The sequence below is a fragment of the Haliotis asinina genome, chromosome 8 (assembly GCF_037392515.1).
Source record: "Haliotis asinina isolate JCU_RB_2024 chromosome 8, JCU_Hal_asi_v2, whole genome shotgun sequence".
Taxonomy (NCBI): Eukaryota; Metazoa; Mollusca; class Gastropoda; order Lepetellida; family Haliotidae; genus Haliotis; species Haliotis asinina.
In genome coordinates, this window is record NC_090287.1 from 9,342,258 (window position 1) to 9,364,526 (window position 22,269).

Below are 22,269 nucleotides of genomic sequence, written 5' to 3' on the forward strand. Positions count from 1 at the left end.
ATTCCCTGCACTGCACTGACAAGATCTCCAAACACTGCAAATAATCTGACATGAAGTCCAAACACTGCCAATATTTCCAGCACTGACCTGACAAGATTTTCAAACACTGCCAATAATCTGACAAACACTGACAAACACTCAAACACTGCAAGTTGTTGACCGGCACTGCCTGGATAGCAATTCCAAACACTGCCGTTATTTCCTGACAGGAACTCCAAACCCTGCCCATATGCCTTGCACAACCCTGAAATGAACTAAGAAAACCCAGACAATATTTCCAAGCACCGACCTGACATGAACTTCAGATATATTCCCCATTAAGACCTACCTTCCAAAAGCATTGAAGAGTGACACTATCTCTGATCTGGTGAGTTGAAAGTTACGCTTGCTGCTGGCATTTACTGTGGACTGTGGACCAATAGTGTCCCCAGAGAAGAGGATCTTGAGGGCAGTTCCCATCCCCTGGATCTGCAGCTTGCCCCACAGCCTGCACTTGTCACACCCCACACAGTCCATGATGCGGGAAATGTTCCTGAAGTGCATCCGGAACTCCTCCTACAAAGAACATAATGACAGTTACAAGAGTCTGCAGCTCACTTTTCTTGTTTCTGGGAAAATCGGCAACATTATATCATTTAAGTTCAATGTAAAGGTGAAAATAATCAAACTTATTTGGCTGCAACAAGACTCCATCATTCCATAATACAAAGATGCAGTGGAAACAATATCAATCTCCTGAGTGAAATTTATGAAAACTTAGCATCATAGAAACACAATTTCAACTTCAGCATTTGTTTGGAGCATGTGTGGGACAAGTTACTGAGCCACGTCACTCAATCCACCTTTCACAACAATCATAGTGTCCTGGGAACCAACATGATACAATTTACCATAAAATGTCACTGAGGCTCTTTTGAAGGAAAATTCTTGGTATCATTTTCGCAAATATAACCAGAACTTCTAGCACAGCTATGGTGTAAATGAAGGAGAGAGATTGCTGTGGTCTGGATCTGAATTTGGTTTTTGCACATATTGAAGAACACACTATTCTATTCTTGACATAACCAGACTTAAAATATTGGGCCACATCAAATGGTCTTTGATACTGAATGTATCATGTGTAGATTTGTATTCTATATCCTTGGTGACACTATGTAATATGTATGTTCCTACCTTCAGTTTCCTTGCTTCAGTGGGCTCTCCAGCAAACAATTTACTCTCATCAAAGTGGTCATTGAAGGACCTGTTGGTAATATTGATTTTATGAAAACATACGTATGTAATCTATTCATATACTAGCATGCTTGAATCAACAACAGACTGCCCACATGCTTGCATGTTCTGAGTTATGTTGACTCTGGAAATAGAAAAGTACTTTTGATTTATGTCATTAAGTTCTTGAATACCCATAAAGTGAAAGGACATTATTGAAAGGGTCTAAAGTTCTGCTCTGGAAAGGATCACTACCACCAATTTCAGTCAAAGTGTACCAAGACATATCTATGTGCTTCATTTAATGTGTACATTAATTTTAGAGAGTTTCATTCACATTGAACATGCAACTCCATAAAAATTCATCATCACCCCAGCCCCTTTCAATAAATTATGAACAGTCCCTAAGTTAATATTAATGTATGGCACTTACGACTGTCTTAGCACTAAGAGAGCTAAAATCTAGGCCCTTATCAGTCAATGTTCACCAATACCAGACGTATCCATATGCCAAATTTGGTGAAGAAACATTGAAAGGTTTTTAAGATCTGCTCCAGTAAAGTGCACTACCACCAATTTCAGTTGAAGTCAAACTTGTTGCCATTGAAATGTACATAATATTGTATTCTGAAATCGAAATCTACCAAAAGGCACCAGTTCACCACCAGTGTCCTGGTAATCTAAGGGAGACAACTCTGCAGGTAGACAACTGGGAGATGTATTCCCCATACACAATCACAGACTAGTACGAATACTTCAAAGCATGTGCACTTGTAACGTATGTGTTGAACATTTTTATATGAGAGAAAAACAAATACTGATAAAGAAATAACTGAGAAACATCATACTTGATGACAGTGAGCAGATCTGCTACCCCTTGTTTGGTTTCCTTATCTTCCTCATCATTTCCAGTGAAGAATTCTTCCTGTAAATCAACAGATCCAACTGAGAAGGAAGCAACATGTCTAACTGATCATTGTTTCCAGTCCACTGGTACATACAAAAATCTTACATTGGCCAGAGTAAATCCAGTCATAGGAAAAGATGTACTTTAACACATATCAGGACAGATGTTAATGAATCTACAGTCCAAAAACACATCATAACATCATGTTGAGGGCCCCCAATCAGAACAAGGAAGAACAAATTCACACATAGCAGACTCAGTCATAATAAGAGCGATTGCCATTTCCTGTATCATAATTGCATGTTTTTCTGTGACTTGCATGTAATATGTAGGAATTTAGAACAGAGGTGAATATCAGGTAGATGTACTTTTTTAACAGAGAAAGTAAAACATGGAAATGAATTTTTTGAACATCACAGCAAATATAAAACCACACCAGGAAATGTAAACGAGTCAGCTACAACTATATCCTACCTCCAGCAGGTAGGGAGCAGCTTTGGCCAGTGCACGCAGCTCCACTAGATATGCAAAGTACAGGTTCTTCAGCCTCTGTGGTCCCTCTCCATCAGATGTTTGGGGGTCAAACCTCTGCTTGAACTCCTCCAGGTTGGGACCCCACTGAGAATCTCCATAACCAATTGCTATTGAGACAAAATATCTCATGTCAAAACAACTTTTCTTCATTAGTAACCAACTGCTTCTGGCTTTGTTTGCTGTTTGATGCTGCACCCAAAAATATTCCAGCTATGTGACAATGATCTCTAATTAAATAATCAAGGCTAGACCAGACAATCCAGTGATCAACATCATGAGCATTGATTTACACAACTGGGATACAATGACATGTGTCAACCAAGTCAACTACCCAGACTACCTGATTCCACTGACTGCTTCTTACAACATGATCTGTTGCTGAAGACAAATTATAACTCGGATCTTCGTGGGCATTTCAAACTTGGTCACCATGTCAGTGTTCAGTACATCTGTCTTAATTGTTCGTGTGGTAGCAAGACATTTTGAAGTTAATGTTAACTATTAAACGAGTATCTCTTATAAGCATGCAACTTTCACGCATTTAAAAGAAAACATGTCAGCATTGAAAACAGAAATTACGTCCCAAGGGACATTACTCTGGATGGACTGTTTAACAGTATGGATAATTGGCAAGCATGCACACTTTCATTCTCTCCACTTCTAAGAAGTCCTGCCCCATTGTAGACACTATACACAATGTAACATTGTATGTTTGATCAAATACAGGATAATGCATTACTTAAATACAGAATACATTACCCACATACAGAATGCATCACTCACAAGCAGAATAATGCATTACATATTGAATGCATCACTCACATACAGAATGCATCAAAACTTATAGGATGATGCATTATTCAAATACAGAACACATCAGTCACTTTTAGAAAAGTGAATTATATACAGAATGCATCACTAACATATAGAATAATGCATTACATACAGAATGTATCACTCAAATACAGGATAATGTGTTACTTGATGCATATAGAGAATAATGCAGCACTCACATAAATGACACACACATATACTCACATGGGAAGAGGTACTCTGCACAAAGGTGCACGTTGATGCTTGTGTGAAGCCCTGACACCATACGATAGAAGGCTCGCTTCTCCAGGCACATGTCTGCAAGTACACAAAGTTACACTCATGTTTCCCTATTCTGCCATTAGCTATACTATCACACAGAGGAAGATTCAATATGCAGACTAACAGGTCATGTTCCTATGAAAATTCACCTTGTATGTCAATATAGCTATTCAAGCTTGGTAACATCACATGCAATATACATGTTCAATATCAAGGCTGATGGGTGGACTTGTTCTAAATATAGAACTGTGCATTGCAAAGATGTGGCATATAGAATAAGGATCTGTAGTTCACCTCACACATATACATTCTGTGGCAAAATTAATTTATTTTAATACCTGAAGACATTAAATTGTTCTGGTTTTTTTTTCTAAACATGCTAACTGGTAATTAAATGGATACTTATAAATCTCAAATGTTTTTCTTTTGTGCTGGTACAGTGTATTAAGAAAGTCATACTCAAGATATAATTATAAATAGCCAAATCAATAGTTGACAAAACAGTTCAACAGTATCTGACTGTTATCGACACAGGATAATAGTACCTACATGTTACCGAAGTAGGATAACAGCATCTACCTGTTATCAAGCATTTGTAACATTATCTACCTGTTATTGAGGCTGAATAATAGCATCCGCGTGTTATTACGCCATGATACTGCGATCCATATACTATCAATTTTCACACATTTAAGACTGTCCAATTCCATGCACAATAATAAATTGTTTCAAATATATTTGCCCACAACCTCCACCCAAATCTGATCATTTATAGATTTGTCTTATACCATCATTACAACAGATGTCACCAGTCTCCATGAAGTCATTCTATGATTTGGATCAGTTGAGGGCAAATTATAAGACAAATCAATGTGCCAGTAACTGAAATGTGCTCAATCTGAAAATGCAAGTCTGTATTCAATAGCGATTTTTGTCAAAACCAGGTCAAATTTATGGCTGAAGTTTTTTTTCCTGTGAATTTAACAATGAATACTCCTGCAACACTGACACACTTGATGATATAATAAACACATTTTGCAGTTTGAACACTAAAACATATCATCTTGTGAGCTTGTTTGTTGACTAACACTGCACTCAGCAATATTCCACCTATATGGTGGTAGTCTGTAAATAATCAAGTCTGGACCAGACAATCCAGTGATCAACAGCATAAACATCAATCTACGCAGTTGGGATACATTGACAGTGTGAAAACACATCATTGACTCTAACTCAAATGGAATGACAAGTATGTATTTTGGCAGTTGTTCTGTAAACGCATCAAATGAGATTCAATACTGTCCAATAACACCATTGTGTTTCATTATTTCATTAAAACGAGGCATAGAACTTTAGTTCATTTTTGTGGCTATTCAAACATGTGTTCTTAAGTGTGTCATTACATAACATGTACTGGTTTCAGTTTCTTGCTCTCTATCAAGTGACCGACATTAATAAATACCTGGGTTAACTTGGGTAACTCAATATATGGATTTGTTAATACTCTGTTACCAATGACTGATCATGACGAAAAGGCGTACAAAGGTTAGTAGTCCAGCTTATGTGCCAGACATAGGTGAGTGAGTGAGTGAGTGAGTGAGTGAGTGAGTGAGTGAGTGAGTGAGTGAGTGAGTGAGTGAGTGAGTGAGTGAGTGAGTGAGTGAGTGAGTGAGTGAGTGAGTTTAGTTTTACGCCGCTTTTAGCAATATTCCATGGCGGGGGACACCAGAAAATGGGCCAGACATAAGACTTTGACAATGATTTTATGGGTGAAGTAAGGACCTCAACCTATCTCTAAGATCAGCTAATATATGTTCACATACAGTAATTCCAAACTGAAGTAACATTTTAATTTCAAATACGGTTAGATTAGACATATTCTGCTTCATAACAACAAATGATACTTCTACATAACCACGAACAAGTTGAGAGTTGCATTCCCCAAAGAAAGCATCAAAATTTAGTTCTCTTTGCACAAGGTAAAGAATGTGATCAGTTCAAGCTACACTTCTGTTATCTATTCTCATATACTGTTTATCAACCATGCTCCCTGACAAATCATGATCTCACAACAGTCTGCAGTTTCAGTCACTACAGGCCAAAGTCTCAAGGTATTTTGCACAGACAGGCACGTGGGATAAGCTGAGGCAGTAGGGACAGCTGCTAAAATAGAAACATTCACATAGGATTATTGTTGTTAGTAAGTCATACTGTCGCCTGGCAACAACTTGGTAATGGATTCAAAAGGAAACATTATTTGTTAAGTTTATTCAGAAAACAGTGTGAATAATTATGTCGCTGGAATATTGCTGAGTGTGGCGTAAAACTCATTCACTATGTACTGGACCTTCTCACAACTATCATTTTACACCAAAAAAGACTTTAGAAAAACACATATTGAGAGGATGCTCTTAGAAAACAGGGATCTATATGGCATGTTTGTTTGTTTGTTCTTCAATGCAGCACAAAGAAATATCCCAGCCAAAGGACAGCAATGCAATAGTCAGGCCTGGACCAGACAATACAGTGACTGACTTTGCAAATAATTATTCATGTATTCTTGGTACAATGACTCATTATCAACTTAACTACTGCCCTGTTCCACAAAGCATTCATAGGTGTTCAACAGTCTAACTCTATGTTAAAGTAAGGGAGTTATGAATATGACTGTCTTTGCACTATGACCACTTTGTGGAACCACTGAACACTTGACTCAATTGATCAGCTTTGGTCACTAGTTCTTTAAAGTTTCCACGCTACTTGTAGCAATATTCCAACAAAAACACTGCTGAGAAGTCTGGAATCCCCACATTCTGACATTCACACCTTCAAAATAACGACTAACACTTTTAACTGCGGCCACCAACTTTCCAGCAGTTACATTGATTGTTACAACTTACAATGATTGACCAGCTCACCAGAGAATTAGAATTTTCTCAGACCCTCAGAACTCTAAAGACTAACGTGACTTGGAAACACATGGACCATGTGTCATGACTACTCACAAAAGGAAACTGCAGCACTATATACCTAACTTTGGTTGGAGCCTATCAAATACTGTACTGATTTCAGCCATATTGTATAACATATTCCAATGGACAGAACTAGTATTACAAGACTATAGGTTACAGATTATATCAGGGATCACAAGATATTGACGACCATGCATCATGCAGAGGTATTGTTCAGATCAATAACAACAGCAATGTGATCACTGAAATAGTTTCTGGAGTCAGCAATATAACAGCAACAGGGTTTGATGGATTTTCCTATACATGTATCCTACATTTCAACTTCATTCATATTTCACAATATAAGGACAATTATTAATAAAAAATACTCATGCATTCAGTACTAAAAGCAAAGATTTAAAGTTATGCAGTAATAATTTGAAAAGGGGAGTGCGTCACAAGGCTATAAACATAAACGTCATCTGCTTAGAAAGGCTTCCAGGCCTAGATTTTCTTAGCTCTCTTAGCGCTAAGATAGTTGTAAGAGTCATACATTAACATTAACTTACGACTATCTTAGCGATAAGACAGCTTGGCCCTTGACATTTTCAGTCTGTGAGATCTCACTTAAGATAATAGGGGTGCCACAATATGCAGAAAAATCAGAAAGTTACAGCGGAATTGAAACATGAAAAGCCTACACATTTGTCAGTATATACTCATTATTTCAGCATTGCAAGTATGTTTAATTTACAAAGTTTCCTATCCAACTGGCAATGTCTGCAGTTGTGTGTTCATCCAACAATTCTATGAAAGTGAAAGAAAGAGAAAGGACATTCACAGTCAGTGTAAAGTCGCTTCAAAATAATTCAACAGATAGTCAAAAATACAAAGTATCATAAACACACACATGTAAATACTATATCAAAGATAATTAAATCAGAATATCTTACGAAAAAACACCAAAAATTTCAGGAGATAAGAAATTTACAGGAGTTAAGAAATTTTTCCAGATGTTATGGTGCTGTGTGATGGATTGTGAAATATGTCACCAGAATCTGACCACTTCTAGCACAGAGTCACAATAGTGGATTCAGTAATTAACTGAACAACATGTTGCATGCATGGGTAGTATTACTTGTCAACCTTGAAATAGGATGGAGTGATTTCTTATATATTCCTAACACAGTTAAAAATACTAAAAACAACTGTTATTCACCAGATACTGATTTTGGACTGACAAGGAAATGCAAGTGATCTTGATTAAGCTGGCATTTGGTATATCTAGATCATTTTCATGTTTGCTTGTCTCTCACAACCAGCAAAGTTTGCTGGCCAGAGTTGTGATTATGGATCCTTATCAATATAGTAAATGATTAAAATATTTCTTTGCATGAAAACCTATTTTTTATCTGCCAATTTAATTTCCAGTTGTTGCAGTTGATATATATAACATGTTACATAGTAATACATACGTTGTCATGTTTACGCAGTCTATAATTTGAAATACTAAAATTATGTGAATGTATTCCAGAAAATATGGGATAAAAAAAAAGTATGGACCTGATGAAATACCACTGGAGGTGTTATGACTATAAATCTTTGTAAAATTAATACCAGGCTAATTGATCAATGTCTGGTGTTTCTACCATCTTGGCGGGGTGTAGGGGTAGCCTAGTGGTTAATGCATTCACTCGTCACACTGAAGACCTGGGTTCGATTCCACTCATGGGTACTGTTTCTGGTGTAACCTGCCTTGGTACTGCTGGAATATTGCTAATAGCGGCATAAAGTTAAACTCACTCACTCACTCCACCATCTTGGAATACATGCACAACACCTTGATGTCAGACTAATTAACCTGTGTATGGTTCTGCATGATACTGCCTGAAATTTAGCCTGAAGATTTACCCCAAATTTGGTCATACAGATAGATGCTGGACTCTGGTTAACACTCCAACAGAATATCTAACAGATGCTATACTATGGTGACAGTCAGTGATGACCTGGTCATAGTGTGGTCCAGTATTTTCATCTTGCAATTCAAACATTCACAACACTTGTCAAAGGACCAACAAGAGGATATACAATTTCCCCTACATGTCAGTGGCAAATCAGTTGTCCATTCACAAACACTAAAATCTTCCTGGTATCACCTTCCAGTTACCTGGTATGTGAGATACTGCCTCTCCTCCCTCTATCATACACACATTTTGCAAATATTATCTATTGCTGCATTGCTTTCTCAAACGAAATATAAAACACTCTGTTGCACTTGTGCTGTTTGTGTGTGAGAGCCACATGCTGTTCATGCATGATGGGAAATTTCACAGTGGCCATGTGTTGCATTCACATGTAACTCTACAGTATTGTAAATGTGGTACAGTAAATGATCACCCCCCTTATATTTCTTGAACGAAGGCTAGAATATTTGTGTTTTCATGTCATATTACAGATTCATCTGATATTTTCATGACCTGGAAGAATTGATATATTTGGCCAAAGTTCCTCCAATGATGTCTGGTCAGGTCACTCAAGGAGATATTAATGTTATTTGACAAGAAATACTAAACATCTTTACTCAAACACTGAAGCATTATGGGCTTGAACTTTTACAATTCTTGGTTAGACACTGATGTATATAATGCATCATTAGTAACCATGGCAACCCTTTTAAATGAAATGAATTCACATACATTGTACAGTGAGCCACAACCATCAGATTAACATATACAAGTATGTGTTAAAGCACTTCTATTGTAAGGACAAAGTTCATACACAGAATATTAATTTGGTCCTAGTCCCACATTCTACCAATCCTTACACAAGCACCATGAACCAGTATTAGACTGATGACCATGACAGTGTCACAGACAAGTGACTAACAATACAATGTAGCAACATACAAAACTAACACACAACCATATGTTACCTTCATAAGGCTTCTCTGTAATCAAACAACACAAGAGCCTGGTTAGATTGTTAAAGCACCAAGAGCATGCACTAAGCTTGCATTGCAATGGGAATCTATTCACTGTAAAAACCAGTATAACGAAAAGTCGACATGTTAAGACTGGATCTCGGCCCTTGTTCTCTAAATGTTTGTAGCCCTAAGAATTCTTTACTTTGATTGTAGCCAATGTGCTAAGAAAGGGCTCAAGATGTTCGTACAAATGTTTCAAGAATAGCCTGGTCTTCCTCATAGGAAAATACTTTAAATAGAGTAAATCAATCTACAAGACAAAATGTTTTTGTGCTCAGACTCTGGAGTACTATAGCATGTTATCAACATTTAACACCATGTGAAAAACATTGCTTAACAGCTGTCAGTAATAAGGATGATAATGAATCGCCTGATCCAGTCTTGACATTGAAATAAACCAATCAGAAAAATGTCAACTTGGAAAGTTAACCCAGCTTTGACTATTGCTTATGTTTGAGTTTATATCAAATGCTAAAGTCAGTCTGTTACAATCACAGGATACAAGAGAACCCAACAGAGAGCTACTGAATGATGGAATATGTACATACTTGACACACAAACACAAGCTCCATCAAAATGACCAAAAGCTAAAAATTTCAGAGTAACCAAACACAGAAAATTGTAGACAGGAAGTCGAACATGCTAGCTCCGATCTGTTTGAGAACTCACAATACCTGTCAACAAGCAGCTCAAAGGAACCATAACTGGTCAGTCTTTTGGTCATACTTCGCTACATACTTCATAAATATGTTGAAATGTGATGTGTGATATTAATTGTTCATCAAAATTTATGCTTGTTGACAGCTGTTATCTTTGGAGCTATATCTCTTTAAGGTTTGTACATTGTCAAAAGGTGGGTAGCTCTCTAGTAGGGTTATTACATTATATATTGATTTTGATACATATAATAATGACATAAGCACAGTCAAATGAATTTAAGGAATCCATTCTTTATATGAAGACAAAAATATTTCCACTTTAAAACTGAAAATAAACATTTCTTTGAAGTCAAATATACCAGTTTACAGTTATTAAAATGTTATGTAGGAAATACCCTCACTCAGACCAAGGAGATTCACAATTCATAATTTACAATTTGTTTGCAGGCTTGTAACCATGGCAACACAACAAGCAGAGTGAGGAGAATTGATCTACCAGATAAAACATGTGAGTACTGTTTGTTAAGCATCCTTCTCTAACAATATGTCAGGTATTAGTGTTACTGCAGTATTAATGAAGCCAACAACAGATGTTCTACTGAAGCTCCTCACAATGACATCTTCTGAACAATCTCCATACAACCTCTACCACCACAAAGAACTCTTCACACTGCTGTGTACTTTTCCCAACCTCAGGTTTCAGTTAACAACAGATTAAATGAAATTTACAAAGACATGAAGGTACCCATGAAAATATATGTCAGCATAAAGAACAGGTTTGGAAGCAGTTATTTTTCAACAACATCGAATCAAAAACAGTTTGTTTTTTTTAAAATGAACAAGTAAACTTCATGAGTCATCAACGATATTCATATGAGCAGACATTTAGCTTTACAGAAAAAAGTTTTTGTTTGAGATAGGTTTGGGAAAGTCTTGTCACTGTGGTAGAAGTGATGATATTGAGAATGTAACAAAAGTTGACACAAGATCTGATAAAGTTGGTTTAACTATAGCAATACCTATCACAACAATTTTCAAACAATTCAATATAACTAATATACAAGTGTGGATTGAAATCTGCATTTTAAAGAAAATGACTTGTTAATGTCTTCTTCCTTATGACCTAACCATCAGTAAGACTGTCACCACCCCCCATAAATATTTAGGAGATTTATTGTCCATTTTCTAGCTGGTCTCACAAAAGGAAATCGAGCATCTCCCTGGTCTGATCTTGTATGCATGAAACTATGAAGAAATATGTCTCCCATGGAACTTACTAGGTTTAACTAACTGGTGAAAACCTAACAGACAAAGAATGCAGTGACAGTGAAATAAAAACAATTTTTCTTCTTTAACAATAAACATAATATCAGAAAAGTATAAAAGTTTCCTTTACAATCACAAAAATCACTGAATGGTATAACTGCAGTCATGACTAGATAAACATAAGGCAAGAATTATGATGGTCATGCATCATATCAGGGAACGAACAAAACATACTGGGTGGAATCTAGAAAGCAATTAAACAAGGCTGTATCTACCAGTTACCTCAGAAGGTTTGCAATACATATTTTAAGTAAAGAAGAAAATTCTTTGACTGACTAAGAACAAAAATATCATGTGTTGGAGTTCATTCAGATGGTTAAAAAAGGTTTAAAAGTGAAAGATTTCACTTACATTGTTAGAAATAGCTAACAATGTGTTTCTCAGTGCTACTGGATTTTACCCTCTAAGATAATGTGACACCATCAATACTACAGTCATCATGATTATTACACAAACCTCCTCTGACTACACAATCAATGTAGCTTATAAAACATAAATCAATAAGCTCAACAAAACTTCGATCAATGACATGTTTAAGTTTTAAAATATTTACAACATACTCACTTGCAAGTTTGCTGTTAGGGCCATATCCATACTTAGACTGCGGTCTGATAAATACAGTTTACATTAAACATCAGAATCAATCAATACATGCTCATAATCACTTAAATGGCATAACAGAAGGGGTAATATTGATGAAAATTGACACAGATTTCAAACATTATTCTTACCATGCAATTTGGCAACATGTGTCTCATCATATTTAGAAAGGCTGTTATAATCACATGCTTATATGATTATTTCTATACAGACCCAGCCATGTTTATATGAAATGAAAGGGTTGGTGGAAGATCTATGGAAAACTTCATTATATTCAACACTCACTTAAAACAGTTTTCTTCGTAGATGGTTCTCCAGATCCTGTGAGGGGATGCCCCTTTGTACCCTGTGTACCTCTCAGGATTCAAACTCAGATCTACATACTCCAGACCAGATGAGTTTTCATCTGCCAATACAGATATTTAACATGGTGTCATGGTGAAATAACACAACATGTAACATAATGTCATGATCACAAAATAACACAGCCTTTAACATTGTGTCATGGTCATAGAATAACACAACCTATAACATGGTGTCATGGTCATAGAATAACACAACCTATAACATGGTGTCAGGGTCATAGAATACCACAACATGTTACATGCTGTCATGGTCATAGAATACCACAACCTGTAACATGACATCATGGTCATAGAATACTACAACCTGTAACATCATGTCATGGTCATAGAATACCACAACCTGTAACATCATGTCATGATCACAAAATAACACAGCCTGTAACATTGTGTCATGGTCACAGAAAAACACAACCTGTAACATGGTGTCATGGTCATAGAATACCACAACCTGTAACATGGTATATGATCACAGAATACTACAACCTGTAACATGGTGTCATGGTCATAGAATACCACAACCCGTAACATGGTGTCATGGTCATAGAATACCACATCCTGTAACATGGTGTCATTGTCATAGAATACTACATCACGTAACATGGTGTCATGGTCATAGAATACCACAACCTGTAACATGGTATATGATCACAGAATACTACAACCTGTAACATGGTGTCATGGTCATAGAATACCACAACCCATAACATGGTGTCATGGTCATAGAATACCACATCCTGTAACATGGTGTCATTGTCATAGAATACTACATCACGTAACATGGTGTCATGGTCAAAGAATACCACAACCTGTAACATGGTATATGATCACAGAATACTACAACCTGTAACATGGTATCATGATCACAGAATACCACAACCTGTAACATGGTGTCATGGTCACAGAATATCACAACCCGTAACATGGTATCATGGTCATAGAATACCACAACCTGTAACATGGTATCATGATCACAGAATACCACAACCTGTAACATGGTATATGATCACAGAATACTACAACCTGTAACATGGTGTCATGGTCACAGAATACCACAACCCATAACATGGTGTCATGGTCATAGAATACCACATCCTGTAACATGGTGTCATTGTCATAGAATACTGCATCACGTAACATAGTGTCATGGTCATAGAATACCACAGCCTGTAACATGGTGTCATGGTCAAAACATAAGCTGTGTCAACACAGAGGATTGTAACTAGCTGACAAAAGGCAAAGATATGTCATGTGATCAAGACTAGAGATATCAGGCTACAATGCCATCCAATACACTACGTCTGTTATCATCACTGCATTGTATCATAGACAACGTCAACTGTGACCTGTTTATCACCATAATACATTAATGTCCATCTTCAGTTTACTCCAGTAACCTTAGCACAACTCACCATCAATGTCACAGAAGAGGTCTTGGGACTCGTCATGTTCTGTCCAGTTCTTGAATGCCTCCTTGCTCTCATCACTGCCATGAATATAGTATCATTATACAATGGAAAACAACATGCTATGCACAGCATACACAATCTGCAGTTGATAATCCTCAGTCTAAGTAAACGTAGCCCTAGTGTTATTCGCTACACTCCCACACTGGGTCTAACAAAACCTAGTAGGAGGTTGTGTCAGGTAACCTTTGAGATTGACCAATCAGAGCAAAGCTTACCAAACTGAGAAAGTGGACATTTGGACATACCTTCTGAACTTTTATCCACACAAAGATCTGTACCTGAATGATTCTGAATGATCACTTTCAGGTGATGGACATGGAGCACGCCACAACAGTGAATAAACAGTCAATGAAAATAGCGTTTTTAGCAACATTCTAGGAAGTCAGCTTTCAGAAATATTAGTTAATGGTAACCATGTCAAGAGAAACCAAAAGGCGTATATACTGTGGATTTTAGTTTGTTGAGAGACCGTTGTCAGTGACCGGTGTATTTTGTAAGTCCTACCAAACCCTAAACAGTAGCTGTTGTCTGAATTGTTAAATATGTTTAACCATCTCGCACTTGATTGGACGGACACAGGTCGCTCAAAGGTTACCTAACACAACCTCCTACTAGGTTTTGTTAGACCCAGTGTAGGCTTGTAACGAATAACACTGGGGTTAAGTTTACTTAGACTGGATAATAATTAGGTGGGAATAGATACCCAAATATATTTTCGTTTACTCCCACCAGACAGTCAAACACTTTGTCTCATATAACTTAAATGTCCCCAGGTTCAACCACGTAAATGTGATTCTGTCTATCAAGATACGCCTGGAGCAGTCTGTTGAGAAGGAAAGTCATGTAAACGACTGTATGAACAAAAGTACTATAACAAGCCAGGCTAAGTAAAACTAAATATAACCAAATCAGATACCTCCTGTCCTTCATCATTGAAAACATCATTAATATTTTATCTTAACTACTATGAATTTCCATTTATGTCACATGACATTATTCCAAATGGTGAATCATTTTCTCATGAGTGTATGTGTCTCATATGTGTCCCTGTCTTGTATGCATCTGCTGTGTCTCCTGTGTATATCTCTCATATGTGTATGTGTCACATGTATGTATGTGTCTCATTTGTCTCATGTGTGTATGTCCCATTTGTGTGTCTCATTTGTGTATCTTAAGCATGTATGTGTCTCCTGTGTGCACATGTCTCACATGTGTGTTTCATGTTTGTAAGTGTCATGTGTTTCACATGTGTATATGTCTCATTTGTCTGTCTCATGTGTGTGTTTCATTTGTGTGTCTAATGCATGTATGTGTTTTATGTGTGCACGTCTCACATCTGCATGTGTCTCATATGTGTGTATCACAAGTGTGTCCCACATGTGTGCATGTGTTTCATAGATGTACGTCTCTCATGTGTGTATGTCTCCCATAAGTTTATGTGTCTCATTTGTATGTCTTGTGTATGTATGTGTTCTCATTTGTGTGTCTCATTTGTGTCTCAAGCATGTAATTGTCCCACACGTGTATAAGTCTCATGTGTGTATGTGTCCCACATGTATATGTGTCTCATTTGTTTGTCTTATGTGTGTTAGAAATGATATGAATCTAATGTCCTACAGTACCTGATAGTTGTATCCAAGGCACTGAGTTCTCTCTCCTCTGCACAAGAATGTACCTCTTGAGCTTTCTCGGTATACTGAAACACACAAGCAATGCTGGCTATATTTGCTCCACAGAAACACTAACAAACTGTGTGGGGACTTTCTAGACACTGCCATATTCCACATGTGTATGACATCAAGGAAATCCATCAATCTTGTACTACCCAAACAGCAACTCACTACAGAGTTGTCTCCCCTTGGGTACTAGGATCCTGTATCTAGATCAATGAGTCAGTACTGTACCCATGCTCAGTTGTTTCAGCTGAAACTGTCTAACATAAGCAACTGTCAGAGAACAGCCTTTCATTCCACAATCACCTGAATGCTGTCATACAATTCATATACTATGTCTATCCATACTGAAGCACAGGAACAATACCAGCTAGGAATGAGTGAGTGAATTTAGTTTTACACTGAGTTTAGCAATATTCCAATAATATCATGGTGGGGACACCAGAAATGGGCTTCTGGCTGCATGAATGAACACAACAATGGAAATACTTTTGTTGTCTAGGCACTAGTCAACCTAACTCATGAAATATTAATTAAAGAAGATATTGTCAGCTATGTTTTCCATACAATTAAAAAAAATGTTTGCAGCAGTTTAGCGCAATAAAAGATATTCATAATTGCTACATATAATGCTTTATGTTTCCATAATATCAAGAATCTGTTTCTGCGTATGAATTATTGTTTGGTCTGCCTCAAATAAATTAAGATACATAATGTATTGGTATGCACATTACACAGTATAAAATATGGTAGGTTTTTGAAACAAAACACAGGACAGATAAATATCAGGAAAGTTAAAATGACTATTCATAACTGATTCGGTCAAGAGATACAAGTTTCATCTTTATTTTTTCATTAGGTAAGAAATCTTCAAAACAAAACTTGCTTCTAATCTATGTGACATCTTGTATCACCCTGCAGCTATAGATATGGCGACGACAAGACTGCCAGGTTCAACTTACATGTGGCATTTTCAAAAAGTTGGATTTCTTATTACAAAAGTAATATGAGTAGAAAACAGTAGCTGTGTTCAGATACATTAGTATATAAGAAATATCAGACATGATACACAAGAAATATCTTTCAACAGGACTCCTAAGAATGTAGGGGAAATAAATGACAACATTTCAAGTGAGTTTCTTACAAGCTGATCTTACATGACATGAATAACAGGAGGTCTGGAGGACTGACATGTCATGAATACTCTCAAGTATATTACAAAACAATTATCATAGGGTCACATGGTTCTCCCTTAACATTTATATTTGGAAGACAGGGGCATCGACGTCTAAACTTGGGGGTCAAACAATTTACGAAGATAATAAATTTTCAAATAATCATGTCTTTTTTACATGTCTCAAAGTCTGAATTCTAAAGAATTATCATAATTCTTTATAATAAAGAAGTACTTTCTAATCTGTTTGAAATCAGAAATCAATTTTGTTATTTATTAGCTATAGCATTGAATCATGTGGTTTTGATTAGTGACTTTATTGCATCAGAAGCGACCCAGTGCTTGTCTTTTTATGCATATTTTCACTTCACACTCTGTCATATACACAGTTTTCTGCGCCAAGGGGAACCCTGGGGTCATAGCGGAACATACGTATGTTGTTTATTGTTGTAGTCCACATGAATTACAGATGAAACTCAACCCTACAAAAGTACAAGAATCTGTACTTTACTAAGAAAGTGTAATCCCAAATATAACATAATACATTTGATCACTTTCTAAACAGCTTTGTGTAATCATAGTCTAATGATTAATATAGCAAGCACATATTCATAGTGTCCAGGTTACCAAGCATGGCATGCAACCCACAAACAAGCTAACCCTGACCATTTGATCCATCAAGCGTCTGCTTCCAGGTATAAGTTGCTTGTGACTGATTAGGAATCACTTTGTCCAAAAGGGAAGAAACTCTTTGTGCAATACAGAAAGATATATTAAGAAAAAAACAATATCACCATCATGTCCAGTTTTATGCTTCTTTTAGCAATATCCCAGCAATATCGCGATTATGAAGACACCTAAAAAGGGCTTCAAATATTGTACCCATGTAGGGAATTGAAACTAGGTCTTTATCATGATGAACAAAAGATCTAACCACTCGTCATAAATAATCTAACAGTCTGTGCCAAAAAATTCCAATTCTGTGGCTTAAAATGCCCTTCTTCAAATACTTTCAACAAATTTCATGTCAATATATGCACTTTCTTAGCAGAAAAGGCTACTGTGATCAGACTCAAATTTTGATTAATGGCAGGGGTGACAAATGTATGTATCTCCCATCCACACATATGAATATAGAGTCAGTGTGTGTCACAAGGCAATCTCTGGATCAGCACAGCTGTCTCTCGACATCCAGCTGTAAGGGCTATCGTGGGATGTAAGTCTTGTACAGTTGATATATAACAATCAGTTTAACACACACACCTGCAACTTTCACACAAGCCAATATCACTGTAGGGCCGTGTGGTAGAGATAGGTGCTGTGTTGACAGTTGTCCACACATAAATCTCATAGTCAGTAAATCAATATTCATCGCTGGCTACATGTCACGGCATTTAGACACAATGTACTCAGTGCACAATTAATGCTGCATGTCTTATATATATAAGTTTTAAACAACACCTCATTCTTCGCACAAATATGGTTATTCTGGCATGACCTTTAACTTCTTTAGTGTATAGCAAACAAGTAAAATATAAGTATTGAAATATCAGCCTTTGGGTCCAACGAATTATTTGATAGTTTCAAATTCACTTTGACTCATCATTTTTTTCATGTAGATGTTTTCTTCCAGAAACATGGTTCAGCGTGAAGGTCTGATGACAACCAACTAAAAATATTCAATCCACCCAATCCTCATTCCAATCATTTTCCCAAGGCTGGTTCTACACAAAAGAGGTATACTACATGACTCAGTATTAACATGCAAGTAGTGTGTAGTATTACTCAACGCCGACACTACTACCAGCAGCTAGGACTTACCTTGTTTTCTTTTCCATTTCCATTTCCATTTGTTTTTAAAGCTGGAGGCACCTCATGCTGAAACAGCAAAATTCAGTTCTATATTATTTATCATATCATTATTTTGATGATGAAAAATTGGAAAGATAAATCCACCCAAAATACTTGCAGACATGGATGAGTCATTCAGTGTTTTGTAACACCTGCAAATCACCTGCCTGTATGTTTATTGGTATTGACATTTTTTCCATCTTTCCACTTGTGCAATGTTTGCATTATTGGAAATGCCACAAATAAATCAATGGATGCGATGTAATCTGCTCTTATAAACAGGGGTTGGAAACTCATTTACAGATATTGACAAATGATAGCATGCCCTGGGCAACATGAACGCACGAACCCTCAATTTACTGGGAAATTACAAATTTCAGTCATCTCAATCTATCTCAAATCATTTCAATAAAATATTGACACTCATATATAGAAATTCTTTTGGAATGAACTCATTTGTACATTTATTGTATACTGATACCAAGTTCATTGGACTGGTTTATCTCACAGGGAGCTCAATCCAGTATATACCGCAAATAAAATGCCAGTCTCATGGGTACATACAACTTTGAAGAAACATCAGGGAGATTCACCGGGTTTGTGTAAAACAGTAGCAGTCTTTTTTAGTGTGTTAAATAAATGCACTTCACCTCTTTAAATGGCATTGTGTTCTTTTAGTTTCTGTCCATGGAGGTACACACAAACTATATGGTCTAGACTACCAGTGGTCAGACTTCCATCTTTTTAAAAGCTGCAGTGGCTGAGTGGGTTAGATGGCTGACTTTGTGTGCAGGGATTTAGGTACCTTACTCTTAGAGTATGGGTTCAAATTCATGATGGGATTCAACCCAGAAAATGTATGAGAGGTTGTGCTTCACTGTGCACAGATTCAGTTACCTTTGAATTCTTTTAAAAAGGTATTATGTGTTCCATTGTGTGGGATCTTGTTAATACTTCGGTACTTTCAGTTATTTTGTTGCGAGACTTTTCTGATATGTATGGTATATTACGAAGTTTAGTTTTATATACCTCCTTCCTTTTGGTTGTAATATGAGCTCAAACTGACTCACCACTATGTCATACTCTGACAGTGACAGTACTGTTTTAATTACCTGGGAATATGAATTTGAGATTCTGTAAGCAACCATGGCAAAGAAGGTAACCATGAAGATCCCAATTTTGAAAGCATACACAAGTTACTGAGTGAGTTTAGTTTTATGCAGCACTTGGCAATTTTCCAGCAATACTCCTGCTATATGGCAGCAGTCCGTGAATAAAAGAGTCTGAACCAGACTATCCAGTTATCTTACTGCAAATCAGAGACTGTTTGTTCATTTTCTCCACATCACAATATCTAGCATCCCCAATATGTCCAAGGCGTATGTTCCGATGAATCTCCATTATACCATGGATACATCTACAGCTCTGACCGATCTCTATTACCTCCCCTTGTTGCCTTGGCCTTTGGACAGTATCCAATCAACTAAGCCACCACTACAACCGAGCTTTCCCTGTCAACAACTATAACGGTTGCAGCTATGAAGGTTTGTTTGCAGTGTGACTCAGATTTGGGGGAAATCATACAAACTGAGAGGTCGAAAACTTTAAACAGAATCTACGCAAGAACATTTTCTACCTTTTTCAGAGAACCTCTGCATGGTTTGCATGGCCAAGTTCAATCGGTTAAATAATTTAAAAAGTGAAAGTGAGTTGTGATTTGTTCGCTTAACTTAGCTCAAGTGTAGACACCTACTTGGAAAAAAAGTCAGCCAAATAGGTTAACAATTTTTCAGGCAGAGCCGTAGATGTCTCCCGGGTAAAGTGGAATGTATTTCCTGGAGATATTGAGGATGAATATCCTGTTGCAGTCTTGAAATAGCGCAACAAACATATCACTATACACATGACTCAGTGAACTATAATCCTAGACTGCTGAGAAACACCATACAATATCTAATTTAGCTGCAGGCAGTAATTTTGAGAGTGTCTAAAGGCAAGACAAATACTTCACTCATTAACACCTATAGGCTACAAAAAATAATCCATCGTTATCTATATAGCTGCATAGATTGTAATGGGCAACAAATATGTATAAGTTCTGTCCTATTGGTGGTGATACCGAATAAGCTGGAAGGCCTAGCCAGAGGCGCTAATTAAGCCTCACCTCCTTTTTACTACGCTGAAGATTCATTTGGGAGGTTTCAAATACAGGCCATTAAATATGCATACACTTATATTTTCTGTGTTCCCTAGCATCATGTGTAACATGATGCCTAGAACATGACTTAAATGACATTTGCATATTTCTATATCAAAAAATCAAATTCACTCCCTAAACACCATGTCTGTCTGTCTGTCTGTCTGTCTGTCTGTCTGTCTGTGAAAGAATAAGGACTAAATTATTTCTTCAAATGAACATTCCAAGTTCTGAGTGTGATGAATATGTATACACCTCAAGATCTTAAAGACAACTTCAATTTTCTTTACATTCATAACTTCCATGTTATCTACCATTACAACATTTAGGCTGATATAACAAAAACACAAGTCTATATTATTAATGTTTGTTTCTGATATATATATTGGGTTCTTTTTAATTCATTTTACTTCCTAAACAAGATGTTACATATGTCAGCTGATGCCATGTAACTCACTCTAACAGGAAGTTAATTAGCCTGATGTAATGGATGCCTGATGATATATGGTACCTGATATATATGCCAGCTCTGATCCCCAGGCAATGGGTTCTTGATAATCCACGCCCAAGTAATCTACCTGAAGGTCTGGCCATGATTGTAAATGTGTAGAAAACAACTTTTGGTACCATGGAGGTCATCTCAAAATCAATATTTCAAATATCACTCCACTCATCATGATAATGAGAATGATTGAATATATGGTTGATAGACTTAGTCCCTGAATATATATAAATTTGATAGTAACAAATAAACTCATTTAAACTGAAAAGAAGCTCAAATGAGTTGGGAGAACAAAGGGAAATCTGGACATGCTTCATTTTGGGCCTTAGCATTACAGGGTGGGCTAGGCAGTAGGGAAAATAATGTGGTTCAGGGACTGTGAGTCAGACTAAGTAGTTGACTGATGTCACTGAAGTGAACAAAGACTTTCAACCATAACATCAACAACTGTGCAGATTTACATAGCAAGTTCATAGTTTTAGGTCTAAAACAAAACAATAATTAAATCAATTGCCCTGTAAGGAAAACAAGATATTGTTGGTATCATGTTTTTACGTGTCTATTTCCATATATATTTCCTGCATATAGAACACAGTAATTTCAGTTGTTGTTTTAAGTGTATGAATTCAATAGACTAGTTTCAGACTTCTGGTTATGCTGTGTCCAGTTGTTAAACTAACAAGAATAAGTCTAATGACCCAATTAGCTATTTGAACAACACTCAGTTTACTTTCAGACCAGTTAATTGGGAGATGACATGCAGTCAATAACCAC

General features: G+C 36.7%; 1 protein-coding gene across 2 annotated transcripts in view; it reads right to left on the reverse strand.

Annotated features, from left to right (window-relative positions):
- The window catches only part of LOC137294858 (ERO1-like protein beta), a 32,060-nt gene that overhangs the window by 798 nt on the left and 8,993 nt on the right, over positions 1-22,269 (reverse strand). The window contains exons 4-14 of one of the 2 annotated variants that reach the window (XM_067825993.1): positions 18,767-18,823; positions 15,721-15,794; positions 14,042-14,115; positions 12,553-12,673; positions 12,232-12,275; positions 9,632-9,646; positions 3,692-3,784; positions 2,594-2,760; positions 2,061-2,137; positions 1,174-1,243; positions 329-555 (exon numbers count right to left, since the gene is read on the reverse strand). In XM_067825993.1, the coding sequence (XP_067682094.1) occupies positions 329-555; positions 1,174-1,243; positions 2,061-2,137; positions 2,594-2,760; positions 3,692-3,784; positions 9,632-9,646; positions 12,232-12,275; positions 12,553-12,673; positions 14,042-14,115; positions 15,721-15,794; positions 18,767-18,823 (1,019 nt within the window). The remainder of the gene's footprint in view (positions 1-328; positions 556-1,173; positions 1,244-2,060; positions 2,138-2,593; positions 2,761-3,691; positions 3,785-9,631; positions 9,647-12,231; positions 12,276-12,552; positions 12,674-14,041; positions 14,116-15,720; positions 15,795-18,766; positions 18,824-22,269) is intronic. The other variant, XM_067825994.1, reaches the window with a different exon arrangement.